Below are 17,370 nucleotides of genomic sequence, written 5' to 3'. Positions count from 1 at the left end.
GTTCTTTAAACCTTTTAAATCGAATTACAATGGTTGGTAAGACTCACAAATTTGGGCAACTAAATTGTTTGTTTCCCATGGAGGAGGGAATGCAATGTGGCGATTGTAAAAAGTGGTACCACAAAGTGTGTACACGCCTAAGTCCGACGGCTTACAAAAAATGCTCGAAGCCTAACTCGCATTGGCTTTGTATGTTCTGCTGTACGGATAAAAAAGTACTAATTCAGGAGGCTATGGGCCTATTGGCTTTGGCCTGCAAGAAAAACGCCCGACCGTTGTTGCTACCTTGACGTGGTGGTCGGGCTTGCCTATCGTGATGAAGCAACCGAGCTATACTGACTGGAACAACCGTCCCTCAAGGTCTTACCATGCCAGACAGGTCGGTTGAAGAAGGGTAAGACTAAAAGCAACAAATCGAAGGTCCGAAGGCGAAGTCGTACTGCTGACTGTACAAAGGTGTGACGGCAGTGAGGTGTTTCTTTCAGACAACCAGCATAACAGCGATCCTGCCTTCCCACAAGGAGAGGTGGGGTTAGAAAAGGTCGACCCTAAAAATGCACACCTCGCCTTATCCCACGGATATCCGTCTCCGGCGGTAAGGTCTCAACGAGTACGGAGCTAACACGGAAATTACTCGCAGAAATATCGTGTGTGGCCGACCTCAAGCAGTTGTCCCTTGGGCACTGCGGTCACGCTCTCAGGTCACTAAGACCCCCTTTAATCCAATTTCCTTTTCAGGTACCTCCAGAAGAACCCTCCCACGGTGTGGGCAACCGGGAAGTGATAACCGCCCTCATACCTCTAACAACATTCAAGACCACTGTATTTTTACCAGTTGATAAGGGTAATTCAATTTAGCGATAATTGCTGATTCTGTAAGGATACACTTTCAAATTAAACAATTTCACATCTCATTACAAGATTAACATGTAAGTCAAGCGTATTATCGCATTAGGTATAGCATCTACAAAGAAATATCGAAGATTCTGTCATAAAATTGTTGTAAATATAAGATGCAATACTGTTCTTATTACACACTAATTTTAAGTTAAAGAGACATCGTAGTTGTGATAAATGACTTATATTTGGCTTCGATGGAATAGCTCTGACGAATCTATGTGGGATACCTAACAGACGTTCAATACGTTTATGGATAGTGGTATATAGGTACAGAAGCCTTCGCTCATAGATGATGCATCCTGTATAAAAATGGTTGAGTTTCAGGTAAAAAATCTATCATGAAAAAAGACGTGTAATTTGGTTAAAGGAAATTTTACCTGACCAAACGATCCTTTCCCAATAAGATTGTTAATTAAGTATTGTCCCATCCATACCTCACCGGGCCTAACAATGTAATCATAATTGCTATCTGTATGACGACGATCTACATGATGAGTGGTAGTAGTAGTAGTACTAGTAGAACTATTTACTATATTAATTTTGCTTGAACCAGATATCACAGATGATTGTTGCACTGCTGCACTAGCTGCTGATAAGACTGTTGCTGATGTCCCAGGAATGTCTGAGTTTGTGATCGCCACCTTGGTTCCTATTTGATTTATACCAGAACGGTGAACAAACTGATTTGACAGTGCCGAGTTGAAAAACATAGGTTGATTTACATATGTAACATTTGTGGATTTTGACAGAGCATTTTGTGCATAGGAAGAGTGCAACACTTCATTAGTAGACAAACCAAGTGGATACAGCTGATTTACATTGCCTTCATGAGGTCGTGCAACGCATGTGCTTAAAGATGTAATTAAAGCTGGATTAGACACGTGACCGGAAAAAATGGATGGCAAAAGCGGGCTGGTAGGACTAATACTAGTAACCCCAAGGATGTTATCATGTGATGTTCTTGTATTTGCTAAAGCATCTTGACTTTGTGACGTGAGGTCGAAACGTTGACGAAAACCAGCTACAAAATAATATTTTAAAAAATTATCGATGAAAGTGTGAAATAGTAAAAATCAATAAAGCATATATTCTAGTCATTACTTATTCCTAAGAACATGTACTTAACAAGTTTTCAAGAATATCGCTTCGCCGAACTAATATGAAATATCTGAAAAGCTTAGAGGATGTAGTACTGGTAAAAATCTGAACAGACTACAATTAACATGAGTTTTTAACACAATACATAACGTAGACCAACATAAATTGATATTATAAACCATGATAGATAGTGGCTAACAATGGAATCCAGGACGCGCGTTTCGTCCTATTTGGGACTCGTCAGCTGGATGTACCTGCATCTCAGAGTTGATGTTCACTCTGGGACTCGAACCCAGTACCATTCGCTTCAAACGCCATCGCACTATCCACTCAGCTAATGAGTCCTAATAGCCACTTGATATTAGTTCAGAAAAAATTTAATGTCGTGCAATCTTAATTGATCTAATCTTAAGAGAATTTACGTAATTACTTCTGAATAGTAACACAATCTTTGACTTCTGTTGAGGTACGTACTGATTGTAATGATGAAGTCATGTTGATGATCCCGTTAAGTTACTAATATATATTTATAATGCAGGGCAGTGAGCAGAAATATTGCACAGATTGGTAACAAGTGCGACAAGGTGGAAAAAACCCAGAAAAAGTTGATTTTATATTGTGCAAACAAGATCATTATCAACAATCGATAGGTGTTATTAAATATTCTAGATAAGATTAGTAAGGAGTAAACAGTTATGAGGCTATGCAAATGCAAAATATTCACTGTGACTAGTTATTTATTATGTTGGAATCAAAACCAACAGAAACGTTCGATAGAAGTCTTGCATTAATGAACTTATTATTAGTTGTAATTGGATGTATTTATTAACAAACCAGCGTCGATATGTGTTACATCATTACAATCAAGGGGTAGACAGTAACTAAACTTAGAATTTCAAAAAATACATACATTTAGTTTCCTTAATTCAAATTTAACGTAATCAAAACATTTGCAAAAAACGTGTTCATATTATTAAATGGAATTTTCATTAGTTGTGCATAACCCGAAGAGACTGATTAATGGTCATAACATAAAAGATGAACATATTTTACAAGATGGATCTAAGTGTATTAAGTCCACGACCTTCAAATACGGTTGTTAGTTGTCAGGAGAGTTTATCAACCAAAAGTTAGGAGCTGTATTTCCATGGTGACCACGACCATGATAGGCTTACACAGTTTGTTTATTTAGAATCATGGAGCCTATATGCACCCCTGGTTTGGAATTTTAAATCACCATGGATGGATCCATCAAGTTCACGGGTTTTGCTTACATGACGAACATATTTTAACAGCTCCACTAAGTTAGCCGAGAGTTGAGTTTCTTAGCTAACTCGAAACATGTCATTCCTCTCTTACCTGAAATAATGTACAAACCTACAGTATTGTAGGCTCGATCGCTATACTGGATGTAAGTAGTGATCTGAAGACACCAGAGATCGGATGTATATTCCACGATAAAAAAAAACAGCTCAAAAGCACATATTGACATAGAACTCTTCATTGTTTTCGACCCAACTTTATTTAAGCTGACTCTTATTAATACTTCAGCAAGAAGTGCTACAAATCTAAAAGACTTTTGGATTCGCATAAAATGAATATTGACATAAAATCATAACACGTAAATTATGAATCTAGTTTTAGACATACACATATATGACGGTGAAGTTACAGAAGTTGACACCAAATTATTTTGACTATGACTAATAGGACACGTATTTGCAGTATGTTGATGCGTATTTAAAAACATCCCAGATATTCGACTATTAGTCGGGGATATTGAATCAAGCGGTGTTAAATTATAATAACATGTTGATGATCTGAAACTATTGTTATGTGTACAATTCGAGGAACTGAAATTTCCAACCGGGAAAGAAATTGAATGATGTGGATTGATTGGTTTCGTAATATCTAAATTGAATTGATTCTGATAAAATCCTTCGGTGGTGGTTATACTGGTATTCCTAGCTTCTGTTGTTGACAAAAGACACAGAGGGATTTGAGATGAGTTTTCTGAACGAATGTTGTTGTCTAGAGACAATGGATTTTGCTCCATATAAGTGGGAAAGTCTGTCTTTGACGGCAGAAAAGATTGATATGGGAATATGTGTTGCAAATGTGTGGAATGTGGCTCAGTATCTCTCTGGTTAGTAGAACCACGTGGGTCTCTTTGGTCACGAACTACCGACTCCCCACTTTCTAGTAGGAGTGGTCTAGAAATATGTGTTGCAGTTGCACCGGAACTGCTTGTTGGTAGCCAAACATTATTGAGGGTAACAGGCATGAATCTTGAGTCTACTTTTGAATTACCGGTGTCATAGATAGACTCAGAAATATCTAAAAGAAAGAGATAATTGGGCTTTGTGAATTGTATGAAAGTGTAATTTTATAAACAAATGAAACTAAGAAAACATTTTTATTCACTACTTTTAAGGAAACGATTGTTGGGTTCAATTTACATTAAGAATATTAGAACTCAAATTTCAATTCGAAATAGGACATTATAGTTAGTATTTAGCACTTTCAGACATCCAGTATGTATACGGATATATGTTGTGTTGCTGGTTTGATTATTCCCTTCAAAGTTATTGAAAAATATGGTCAAAAACTGCGGCTTTTTCGCAGATAGACATCACAAATACAGTCTGAGACAGATGTGAGTTGGCTCAAGTTCCCATACCACATTGAGACGACGAGATGAAAATAACGAGGGATCAGAATAATGTGGTATCAATAACAAAAACACCAAAGAAATTTCTGACGTTTTGTGACAGTGTAAGGCATTTCTTCAGAGTAAATAAACAACCGGATTCTTTATTTTACTCCGAAGCGGTTTACACTAGGTCATGAAAAGTCAAAAATTCTAATTTCTACACTGTGATACCACAACTACATCATTATTTTACTATCACCATCTTACTCAGTGTTCATTTTATTTGAAATTACCAGGTATAACCTTGGTAATGACCAATAAAGTCTAAATTTTGAGAATATGGTTTGAAGGAACAGTGAAAAGGTATATATACGAAGAAATACTGAAATTCAAGACAGAAAATGAAGTGAATGAATTTGAGCCATTGAGAACTACGTTGACCTATGCTACCAAATTCTCGAAGCACTGATCGTGCTTACCATATGGACTCCAACGTGGTACCCCAAACTTACCAAAACAGCTCAGTCAGTCAGTTGCAACGTGGGACTAGCCACATATATGCATCGGTCCAGGTTGCCATACCTCATTAACACAACAAGATGAACACCAAATTCATAGAAGTAGTTAATTCAGTGGTGGTAATATATAAAAGAAAGATCCCATATAAGGACATAGTACAGGAAGAAAGATCTAGTATGTAGAAAGATATGAAGCGATTTTAATCTCATAGTTTGAAGGAAGACAAAGTGTATACACCTACGCTATTGTGATCGGTTTTGAGTCATGTCACAGTCTCCAACCATTGGTTACGAAAGTCACGCGGACCCCAACCAAGTGGACAGCCTTGACGGACACCACTTGAGGTTGCAAAAGTAGATGACAGTTCGCCATAAGCCCTGACTCGACTAGTAGTGTTCGAGTAAAGAGCCTTTACAAGGTTTATGTACTTCTAAGGTACACCTTTCAATGACAGACACTGCCATAGAATCTCGCGGTCTACAGAGCCAAATGCTGCTTTTAAGTCAAGAAAGATCACCATTGTCGGACGCCGATAAGTATGCCTGTGTTCTAGAACCTGACGAATGGTGAATATGTGGTCGATGCAGCCACGACCAAGTCTGAAGCCAGCTTGATTCTCTCGTGTTTGCAGTTCACGAGTCTTAGTTAGGCGTCTGATAATTATCGAGGCTAGTATTTTAGATATTATATTTGTTAAACTAATCCCTTTATGGTTATCACAGGATGATTTTGACCCTTTCTCATGTATTGGGACGATAAGTGATTGTGACCAGTAAGATGGGATTACGTCTAACTCCCAGATCTTAGCTAAAATATTAGTCAACCTAATCGCTAAAATTGGACCACCATCCTTAAACACTTCTGACGCTAATCCATCTGGACCAGCTGCCCTTCCTCGTTTCAGATTAACTATAGCCTTTTGAACTTCAGCAAGAGTCGGGAGACCTACTTCAATGTTCCATTCAGGCTGTTTGTGAATGATGGGTAGTTGTAGAGTAGCCAAAGGCCAGATGAACTGCTCCTTAAAATGTTCCGCCCATCGTTCTAAACGTCTAAACTGGGAGCAGATAAGAGTGTCATCTTTTTCCGACATAGTCTCACTCACACTTGAATTATTAATTCCAATTTCTTTTATTGGTCTGTAGAGCTGTCTTGTGTTCCCTATAGCCGCCACCTATTCCATCTATTTGGCTTTCATTGCCCACCACTTCTCACGGTCATTCCTTAGACTTTTGCCTAACCTAGATCTGATTTGTTTTCGCTCTTCATCGTGTTCAGAGCCTGATGGGATGAGTTTACGAGAATCCATCAATGCAATAGACTTAGAGGAAATCCATTGGTGTTTTGTAACACTTTGGTTTAAGTCACTAACAGATGTCACTGCTATCTCCACAGCTGATTGTATATTTTTACAAGCAACATCTGGGTCAGCCTCGTTTTCAGAACTACCTAAGTGTGACCTCAGTTGTTCCTGGAACCTACTTTTGGTTTTCTCGTCACTCAATTCAATTCTAATGGGTCCTTTTAGTGCAACTTTTCTGCGTCCAGTGAGGCACAAGCAGAAGCGTGCCCGTATTAGAGCATGGTCGGAGTCCAAGCAGGTATTCCAGAATGAGCGACAACCTTCTATCGACCCTCTCCAACGATGACTGATGGCAATATGGTCTATTTGAGTCCATCGTTGGTTTGGTGCAGGGGTCGCCACGTTAGACGTCTCTCCTTATTCTCAAAATTAGTGTTTGCTAAAAATAAACGATTGTCTGAGCATAATTGCAGCAGACGATCACCATTATCTATTCGCTGAGCCGGAATACCAAAATGCCCACATAAATGTCTTTCTGTTTGGTTTAAGCTACCTACCTGGGCATTAAAGTCACCTGTTACGAGTACTATGTCTGAACGTTTAGCTATCTGCATCTCGTCGGCTCTCTGTTTTGCCGAGGTGAGGTCAAGTGAATGACCACACTAGGATCTTGTATGCGTGTTTCGGAGACACAGCATACATCAATGGAAAGAGACTCTAGGGTTTTAGCCAAGGAAGCCTGCTGACCGATTTGACATAGAGTGCGTACGTTGAAAGCTCCAATGTGTAGTTTGGAGCGAGGTTTCAGTAGACCTGGGACAGAGTTTTTAGCACTAGAATCGTTGGCTATGGTGACACTTGAGGAGAATGCCGAAGGAGGAAGTTTAGGGTTGAAAGTCGATGTAGGAGGAATAATAGGAAGTGAAGACTGAGGTTGATTATGAATACAGTGGTCTTGGGTGCTGTTAGAGGTATGAGGGCGGTTATCACTTCCCAGTTGCTCACACCGTGGAAGGGTTCTTTTGGGGGTACCTGAAAAGGAAATTGGATTGGAGGTGGTCTTAGTGACCTGAGAGCGTGACCGCAGTGCCCAAGGGACAACTGCTTGAAGTCGGCCACACACGATATTTCTGCGAGTAATTTCCGTGTTAGCTCCGTACTTGTTGAGACCTTGTTGTGTGGCGCATATATATTTGGTGCCCTCTTGTACCAATATTTATGTGTTCAAATAAATAAATAATAAATACCGTCGGAGACGGATATCCGTGGGATAAGGCGAAGTGTTGAATATTTAGGGTTGACCTTTTCTAACCCCACCTCTCCTTGTGGGAAGGCAGGATCGCTGTTATGCTGGTTGTCTGAAAGAAACACCTCACTGCCGTCACACCTTTGTACAGTCAGCAGTACGACTTCGCCTTCGGACCTTCGATTTGTTGCTTTTAGTCTTACCCTTCTTCAACCGACCTGTCTGGCATGGTAAGACCTTGAGGGACGGTTGTTCCAGTCAGTATAGCTCGGTTGCTTCATCACGATAGGCAAGCCCGACCACCACTTTAAGGCAGCAACAACGGCTTAGACTAACAGTCAATAACTTCATATCTTCGTACAACAGCATGTTTCTATAGCAGTAGACATAGTGCATTGAGGTAGGCAGTGGTTAGATATGCGTAACACATGTTCAAATCCCCTTTGTCGATGAAGGTCCATACACCCCCTTCAACCGATCTCCTACATTTGTCTAGTACCGTATGCCTAACCTCAATATTACTCACACGGCTATCCCAAAATAAACAAACAATGCTTCGAAGATATATGTGATCGAAAGGTTGCACCCTACGTGTCTTTTATACTTTCATAGACCATGTTTCACAACAATCAAGTGATACATATAGGACTACCTTGTAATATACACATGGGAAACCCTAAAAAAACACCAACTGACAGTTTACCGATGAATTCGGACTCGATCAATAGTGTCTGAGCTGAGATTCTTACGAGGTTTATGTACTTATTTGGTAACCCCTTTAATCATAAACAGTTTCAAAAAACATCTCGGTCAAAAGGGTTGCATGCTGCCTTAAGATCAAGAAGAAAAGCCATAGTCGCATGTCGGTAAATATGACTGTATTTTAAAACCTAACGAAAAATGGATATCTGGTTAATACATTACCGGTCCGGCATAAGCCAAGTCTGATTTTTATGGGTTTGCTCTTTGCAACTAGTTATGTATTGGATGATTATAAAGGTTATTATTTCAGACAGTATATTAGTCACAATGATTGCTTTATGGTTATCAGAAGAGGATTTTTGTCCTCTTCTTACAAACGGAGACGACCAGAGATCAAAACCAATCCGATGGAATTGTGGGCAGCTCCCAAACTCTAGCCTGTATCTCGATCACCTTGGCTGCTAAAAGTGAACCACTATCTTCAACGGTCTCCGGAGTTAATCCGCCAGGTCCGCTGCTTCCTTCGCTTTAGATTAGCTATAGCTCTTTCAATCGCGCTAAGATCTGAGAGACTTGTGATAATTTCTCATTCAAATTATTTGACGACAGTGGGTGCATGCTACTTATATTGACAAATATGAGCCGTATGTAGTACCAATCGAAAGTGGAATGCCTGGTGGCAGAAGATTGCAATGAAGACAACAGGAAGGAAATCTGAGAACAATCGAAATAACAATAGAACTAGAGGAACAATGGAGTGTGTGAAAGACAACGCAAAGATGTGCAAATGATATATTTGATATATAATTTTAATATTTTACTAAGCCACTGTGTGATTTTGCGTTAAACAATAAATTGGTTTCCTTTCACCTGAGTGTTCCTTTACTGCAGAGGGTAGCTTTTTGGAATACCTTTCCATTTTTACAGTTCGAGAAAGAACGAAATCATGGTTGATTGCTGTATCATAAGTAACCTTCAGATCTCAAAGTATATGAAAAACAAGTTATTAGACAACACCGTTATACATAGAATAGTTATGAGTAAATAAAAATTGATATTAATTACCTAGTGTAGAAAAACGATTTGTTACTCCATTTAACGTGGTTGAATCATATAGATAAGGTTGTACTATTTGATTTGAATTCATTCGAAGTACATTCGGCACGGCCCGATGTCGAGGGTGAGGCGAGCTTTTGGAAGACACAACAGAATTGTTGCATGGAAACGTTTGTGACTGAACAGCTGAACCTACATTGTAATTTGTGGGCACGTTCATAGCATTGTTAGAAGTTGTAGAACTATGTTGAACTGAAACACCTGAAGAAAATGATTGGTGTTCTGTGGTCCTAGTAATACCACCCAAAGTGCCATGGTCATACATTGGTTGTGTTTTGATACACGCTTCACTACTATCCGCCATCCTCCAAAATGAATCCAGGTGATCACCAAGCAATAGATCATTTTCAGGTGAGCGAACTTTTTGAAGGTAAGGTACTTCAGGAACTGTAGCAGAAGCTTCATTTGTTTGACGCTGTTGTTCGCGAAGTCGTCGCTTCTTACGATAGTACACCTAAAAACAAGTGATAACATATAAGCATGGTAACCAACGGTTGAATGATAATGAACTACAATGAAATTCAACCGGATATGACCATGCGAATAAAACGGTACGATTGAGGGTTAAAAGCTTGCTATTTTTTTCAAAATAGCCTCATAAGATTCCGAGCTCGTGTCTTGAGAATAGGATCCTAACTTAATACCTTTAAATAGTTGGGAATATTCGTTACAAAAGTGAACGGGTGGCGCTTATATACAGAGATGACATGCATAGGTTTACTTAAAAGAGCAGAGAAACCGATTCAATAGTGGTGGGAAACATTAATTTGTGGATCCTGAAGGAGATATGATGCATGTATCTGTTCTAATTACTGGTTTATGTGAACATGTTCTCGCTGTCTTATGGATAAGACTTTTATGTGAAAGGTTTGATGATAATCTCTTAAAAATCCATTTTCTTTTATGAGGGTGTAACAGCAAAGTTCATAAATTAGACGTTTATCGGGTTTCACTAGTGTTTGACTGCAAATGTAATGTCTTGTTTTCTTTTTAGAAAAGTACGCAAGCGATGAAAAGCTCATTTAAGACTGAAATCGCGGCTGTACAGTATTGGTAGTTAGCTAGCCAGTTTCTCCTGATATAATGAATCCAAATGGTCTAGGGACTAGAATCCCAGTTGTCTAGCCAGACACGAATCTATTTCCATATATAAATTTGGAAACAATGTAGTATTGTTAACGATATACTGAAAAAATCCGTAGTCTAAACATTTTAAGTTTATGTAAATGATGTGCAACTTTTTCGGTAATGTCTAGGTCTTCATTTTCGTTTATATTGTAACAAAAAAGTTGCTAGACATATCGAAAGTTCGTGGGGAAGAACAAAGACTGGTTTTCTAGTTCCACTTTTCACTACATCCTGAAAGTATAACTACATATGTTGGGATTTGGGGAGAAATATCTTAATGACTACCTTCTGCCCGTACAAAGACAAGTGTTTCAAAAGTTACAACCCGATTGGGTCAACAAAACAATCCATCCTAACTTCCGCTTCGGTTGAATTGCACACGAAGATACTTTACTTCTCCATAAATAAATTAATCAAAAGTCACTAACATGAAGCTTATTCAGAGAGTACAGTCTCTTGTGTATTATAGTTGTGCTAGTGAATGGACTATAATACCGGAAATCCTGATGACGAACTGTTTAGTGAGTAACAAACACCGTCCAACGTTAATGTAAAGATTTCTTAAAACGATTTACATGTTTAGTTAATATTTTGATTCAATGAGTTTGTACTGTTATTATAATTACGCACTAATAGGATACAAAATATATCCTAGTTTAATTAGTACGTGATTCAGTAATATAGTTTTAGAAACTGAATTTGTTACACAAAAAATCTGTTCACTCACATTGTTCTCTTACAAACGGAAAAAATATTGCATGTTTGACAGGACACATGACTCGTATGCTTAGTTTGATCCCTACTGATAGATGATTGACTGTCTTCTAAGTGGTGACTACTATCAGTTTGTGAAGACCATTTGTTCAGTTGTGCATTAACTTTACAGCGACCCTAAAAACTTTCGTAACAGTCACAGTTCTAACGTAGGCTGGTTCTGAGAGATTTGAAGGTCTAGAGAATTTTAGGTTTCCTTATATGACGATGACCATCAAAGACCAATTTAGGATTTCGCTATTAAATAATCATTTCAAACTCTAGTATACATTCCCTAAATAAATCTCTAAACTGGAATATCATTTGGTTGCGCATATATACATGACCAGGTCAAATTTATTGTGACTGATATACGCTATCAGGTATGTGGCGGAGCACCAGGCTCCTCAAAGAGCGTGGATAGAATATGTGCCGTGAATAATGCGTCTTTGCAATACCACATTTTAAATCTAATCAACTAGGTGACTGAGAACTATCTGAACATATATAGTAGTGGAGAGAAGCTAAAATTTTTATTAATTTTAGTTAGACATCAATTCTAAACTGATAGCTTAGTAACCAATCCCATATGTTTAAGAAAAGTGATGTTGACGCTATAAAAAAGAGCAGTAGTAATTTACAAGACGTACGATAGTAAAATTTGCTCGCGTGTGATATAGTAAAACATAGCCATTTAAACATTACCTCGTTTATGTGCTTGTACGTTTGTATTAGATTTACAGACATTTTTCTTAAAGGAATGGACCAAGGATCACGGCGTCTGAGAGAAGACATTGCAGTGTGTGAGCTTGATTGGATTTGTAAAAGTGGTGAATTTAGACAAAGGTCATTAATTAATGCTGAGTGTTGTGGTAACTGACGTAAATGAATCACATCCTGCTCCTTTAAATTGACCATGTCTTTGTAGTTGTTCAGTTTCGCAGGGTAGTTTTGCGCAGCATATGCTGATGCAGCCAAGATAGCTGCTGCAGCGGACGCTCCCATTAATCTTTGACGAGCGCTAATAGAAGGGTCATCTGGGATATGAGAGAAAGTTATTTTGGAACAAGAAGAAATTACTGGGTCTGAATTATAAGTAACTGAGGTAAGTGGTCGGCTATCACAAATAGGCTGACTAAGTTGACCATATGAAGATGATGTTGAAGCTTGTAAAGGTGGACTATTAACAGGATTAGTACTAGCACTATTTCTTGTACTAGATGAAGTGGTAAGTCGAAGTGAAACTTGGTCATCTGCAGCTACTCTGGATAAAGCTGAAGACAAAGAGAGTGACGAAGAAGTTATAACACCCGTGTCCAACGTGAGTGCAATAGGGGACAACGTTGTAGACAAACCAACAAAAGGTGAAGGTTCCTCCATAACACGATGATATAAAGTTTGGTTTACGTCACCAGCTTCATCCTCAGAGAACCATCTGTGACTAGATGGGTTATCATCGTCGACAGTTTCTAAATCACTCATTTGAAGTTGAGAATACCCTTTGATCTGTGGTGGAAGACACTCCGAACTGATAAACCTTGACGGTTGCTCTGAAACTTCTAACGACTGATTACGTAAGTTAGGAGAAAATAGTATTTGTCCTCTGGAAAGTGGAGGAGGTGGAGAGGGTCGGTAACGTGCAAAAAGAGGAATGGACTCTTCTTTGACGGCTCTACCATCAACTGAAGTAAGGGAAAATGTTCCAATATCATAATCTCCCGATTCACAATCACCTGGACTACCCTCAAATCCTACAGGTTGTTGACTGAACTCTCTTGCTAACAAGGCATCGTCATCTTCATCATCGTAATAATTATCCATACATTGTAAAGTCAAATCGCTCATTTGACTTCCAGAATCAACCAGTTTCTTAATGACATCAGACTGCTCTTTCTCTTCCTTTGGAAGTGATCGGATTTGATTATTTGACCCTAGGATGGAAAGATGACTTTGAACCTCATTCATGGAGTCATCAATATTAGAATTGCTGGAGGGATCTTTTGTAGAAGAACTCAAAAAATTATTATCCGAAGAATTAGTAAGGTTATCTGCATTATGCAAAATACCATCACATGGTGCGGGGCAGCTATACTGAGATTCACACGACTTTGTTGGCTGGGTTGGTCTAAGTGTTGCTTTTGTTTGACATAGATGCATTTAATTTTTATGCCAATTTGATATCTACCAGCTCCAGAAGTGTTGCATCCCGGTTTGATTTGGGAGAATCATATTATCTTGAAATATTCAGAGACGATTTCTATGTAAGACAAATGTCATATTCTGTCTAACATTACTTAAGAATTTGAATGTAAATTAGTAACATCTCTGAGTAAATAAACCTACAACAAATGAAAAACAGTATGTAGGAAAACCTGCGGACATCCATGTGATATTCATTAAAGTTAAAATAGCTTCAAAGTTTGGACATGAAAATACGAAAACTAACATGAAAAATATGGTCACGGAGTTTGTATTTAGTTTAGTTGTTAAGTCTATCGCAACCTCAACTGGACGATGCTCATTGGAACGAGTCAGTCAACTAAAACGTAGGACAAGGCACATATATGCATCGGTCCAGGTTGCCATACCTCATTAGCACAACAAGATGAACACCAAATTCATAGAAGTAGTTAATTCAGTGGTGGTAATATATAAAAGAAAGATTCCATATAAGGACATAGTACAGGAAGAAAGATTTAGTATGTAGAAAGAAAGATATGGAGCCATTTTTATCTCATAGTTTAAAGGAAGACAAAGAGTGTATAAACCTACACCAATGTGATCGATTCTGAGTCATGTCACACAGAGTCTCCAACCAATGGTTACGATAGTCACGCGGACCCCAACCAAGTAGTCTGCATCTGCCAACGTGGCTCAGACTAGAAGTTAGTGACTTCAAGGACTGATGCCACATTTTGGTTTGGCCGCCACTAACTTTCTTCCAACCATCCCCAACACTAGTCACCATTGTGCGTCGTGGTAATCGGTGTTCATGCAACGTTACACGTGGCACATCCATCTCAGTCGATGAAGGTTCACAACCTCATCAACTGGATCGATTAGCCACACTTTATACCAAAACAGTGGGAATAAATTAACAGGAGGAGAACCAAAAGGAGCCGAAATGATAACTACGGTAAGGAAAAACGAAATATTGAGTGTTGGGAGAGGGGAATGGAAAGAATCAGGGGTAAAAAAAGTATGGGGTAATGTCAGTACACATTATGCAATCATTTTCAGAATATTAAGAAACTGTTAATTTTCAGAATATATTAATGAAACTTGGGATTTGGAGGGAGATAAAGATTAAATACAACTAAGTCCCTGCAGCTGATGCTGCCATGTCGTTTGAGACATAACCACCACGACTATCCCGCGGATAATTTAAGAAATGTGGCGCTGGAGATGGTAGGTTATAAAACGGAATTAATTTAGGATTACTGGGTTTTCAGGTTTAGGAGCTCTCAACCTTGCCTAAGAACAATATTGGCCTGAGGAATCCGATTTTACTTTGTCTGTGACCAGCTAACTGTAAGAATTCACGAGTGGGGATGTAAGGAAGTAACCTGGTACGGTCGAGAGTGCGGAGTCAGCCCTCTCTCTCTCTCGAAATGCTCTCAAATGACCACGTACCAATGCCATGGAAGTCCCACTTACTGCCTTCTCGAGGGGGTGTTGCTTACGAGATTGAGAGAACGAAAAGCGAATGTCCAGCGCTTTATCCGGGTTAGTGAATACGTAGGATGCACCTACGGGGGTCAGAAAACTCTGATTCCAAACAACTGGTGCATGTGGGCTCCAAGGTTCTAAGGGAACAAATGGTGTATGAACCCATTGTTGGTGACCGGCTACGATAGGACTGCATCTCCTTACATCGCTCTACTGCCATGCGGATTAGACCTTCAGGTCAAAGGGTCGGGATGCGACCCTCTAAGAAAATCACGTGCATCGATTTTGGCACCTGGGCAGTATCACAGCCCACTCACAAATCAAGTGACTTATGTGGTGCATATGTATTCGGTTCACCTTTTTACCAATGTCTGTGTTTAAATAAATAATAACGGAAGTCCGACGTGGTAGGGACTGCCGAGTGACAGTGTTTATGTAGCTCAGCGCAAATTACGAACTTGGCTTTAAATCACATTATGTAATGAAGTAAAATAGGTAGTTTGTAGCCAGAGTCTACGACCCAATAGTTAAACAGCAAAAGGGATTCTCGAATAAGAAAGAAATCAAGTACATAGGCTCAACTATCATATCTCACCGAGTATTTGACAATTATGTGTTCACAAAATTTTTCATAGTACTGGGATGCTGCAAACAGTAATCTGGTTACCAATAATGACTCATACGCTAACGGCTTTAACAATACTTGAGTTTCGTAAGTAATTCCATTTCTTTCTAATGAAATAAGGAATCGTTTGAACCTTATATGTTATCTTAAAAATAAATAATCAATTTTATTATGTGGTTCATTTAAACGGCAAACTAGCTGCGATTCGTACATTTTACTACCATGCTTGCAGGGCTACGAGAATAGATTTCGAGTCATAGAACGTATGTCAGTAAAATAAAACCTGAAAAAGCAAATCGAAAAGATCTCATATGTGATATTTGAAAATTAACCAGAATGCAACTATTTACGTTCGACAGCAAGTAGAGCAGTCTAGTAATTGAAGAACCTATAAACAGGTGCATGAGTCGTGTTTTAAAAACTAAGCCACTGTACCATGTATCAAATAGAACAGAGAATGAATTGCATAGACTCGACTGTTAAACGTGTTTTGAGGTGAGGTGATTTAGTAGTAGATAATAAAGTTAATCTTGTAGAACGGTCGCATTGACTCACAAGATCCGGTTACTGAATTAGCAAGGGTACTACGTCCCTATCTTTTTAATTCGGAAATCACTTTCACAACTGTATCGGTCACTTTACGCTAACTAAACTGGTACCACTTTACTATATCAAATGCTAAACTTGTTTAAACTAAACAGCAGTACGGAAGACAAGATTCATACTATTCCGAGTGGAGCGATTCGGGGTTACCAATATTCTCAAGAAACCGCACAAGTCTCATTGAATTCATACGAAGAAATACTAACCATCCATTGATGATTTAGACTGTGAATCCAGAACTGGAAATGGAAGAGAACCAAGTTTCTTGGGAATAATCTCGTGTTTGAATGTTATGCGAACATGAATCTTCATCCACTACTTTTTAAGGGATATGACTGCCATCCAGGAAATATAAGCAAAATGACCCAAAAAACAAAACAAATACTCGTTTGATTTTGAAGAATAGTGAGAATCATTGTAGTATTTTTGTCTCTGAATACAAATGTGGAGGATGACAGGAACTTTTGCTTACGAAAAACCAGATATTCAAAGAAACTACTGAGACCGGTAAACAGAATTTTATAAAATTCCTCGTCCTGAGTAATATATTATTTCCATTATGATATTTGCATCAAACAAGTCTGAAAATGATAAAACCCCAGAAAATATATAAGACTCAGGTAGGTCTTCAAAATGGAAAACAATGAAACCGAGAATTCTCATTTACGTACTACGATAAAATGCAAAATACTTCGACCGACCAAGTGGGCCATAAAACGAAATGTGCGCGCAAAGTACAAAGCGGCCATTGGAACATACTGAGCCTAATTCAGATGAAAATGAACGTCAGACAACTGGACAGAACATCCAGATTACTAAGGGTTGTAGTGAATTTCCGGAATAGTACAACGGAGGAACTAGCTTCGTCCTCAAATGGTTCAAATGGTTCAAATGGTTGTGGACGGAATAGAAGAAGCTTTCGCTTAACAGGCTTCCGTGTCTAGTAGCAGGGGATCACCAAATCCTCCAGGCAGGAACCTAGGTATGTTAACAATAAAAAAGGAAAAGAAATTGGTAAATCATAATGTGATGCTGTCCTTGGTCCTTAAGAATAG

General features: G+C 38.7%; 1 protein-coding gene across 1 annotated transcript in view; it reads right to left on the bottom strand.

The window, feature by feature from the left end:
* The window catches only part of DYRK1A_1 (Dual specificity tyrosine-phosphorylation-regulated kinase 1A), a 36,789-nt gene extending 19,733 nt beyond the window's left edge, over positions 1 to 17,056 (bottom strand). The window contains exons 1-5 of the mRNA XM_051209250.1: positions 16,987 to 17,056; positions 12,124 to 13,757; positions 9,487 to 9,991; positions 3,649 to 4,335; positions 1,278 to 1,921 (exon numbers count right to left, since the gene is read on the bottom strand). Coding sequence (XP_051074693.1) covers positions 1,278 to 1,921; positions 3,649 to 4,335; positions 9,487 to 9,991; positions 12,124 to 13,575 — 3,288 coding nt within the window. The 5' untranslated portion in view covers positions 13,576 to 13,757; positions 16,987 to 17,056. The remainder of the gene's footprint in view (positions 1 to 1,277; positions 1,922 to 3,648; positions 4,336 to 9,486; positions 9,992 to 12,123; positions 13,758 to 16,986) is intronic.
* Between the last annotated feature and the right edge of the window lie 314 nt (positions 17,057 to 17,370).

The sequence above is a fragment of the Schistosoma haematobium genome, chromosome 1 (assembly GCF_000699445.3).
Source record: "Schistosoma haematobium chromosome 1, whole genome shotgun sequence".
Classification (NCBI taxonomy): domain Eukaryota; kingdom Metazoa; phylum Platyhelminthes; class Trematoda; order Strigeidida; family Schistosomatidae; genus Schistosoma; species Schistosoma haematobium.
The sequence above is the reverse complement of the archived record's forward strand: the minus strand, read 5'-3'. Positions and strand labels throughout refer to the sequence as shown.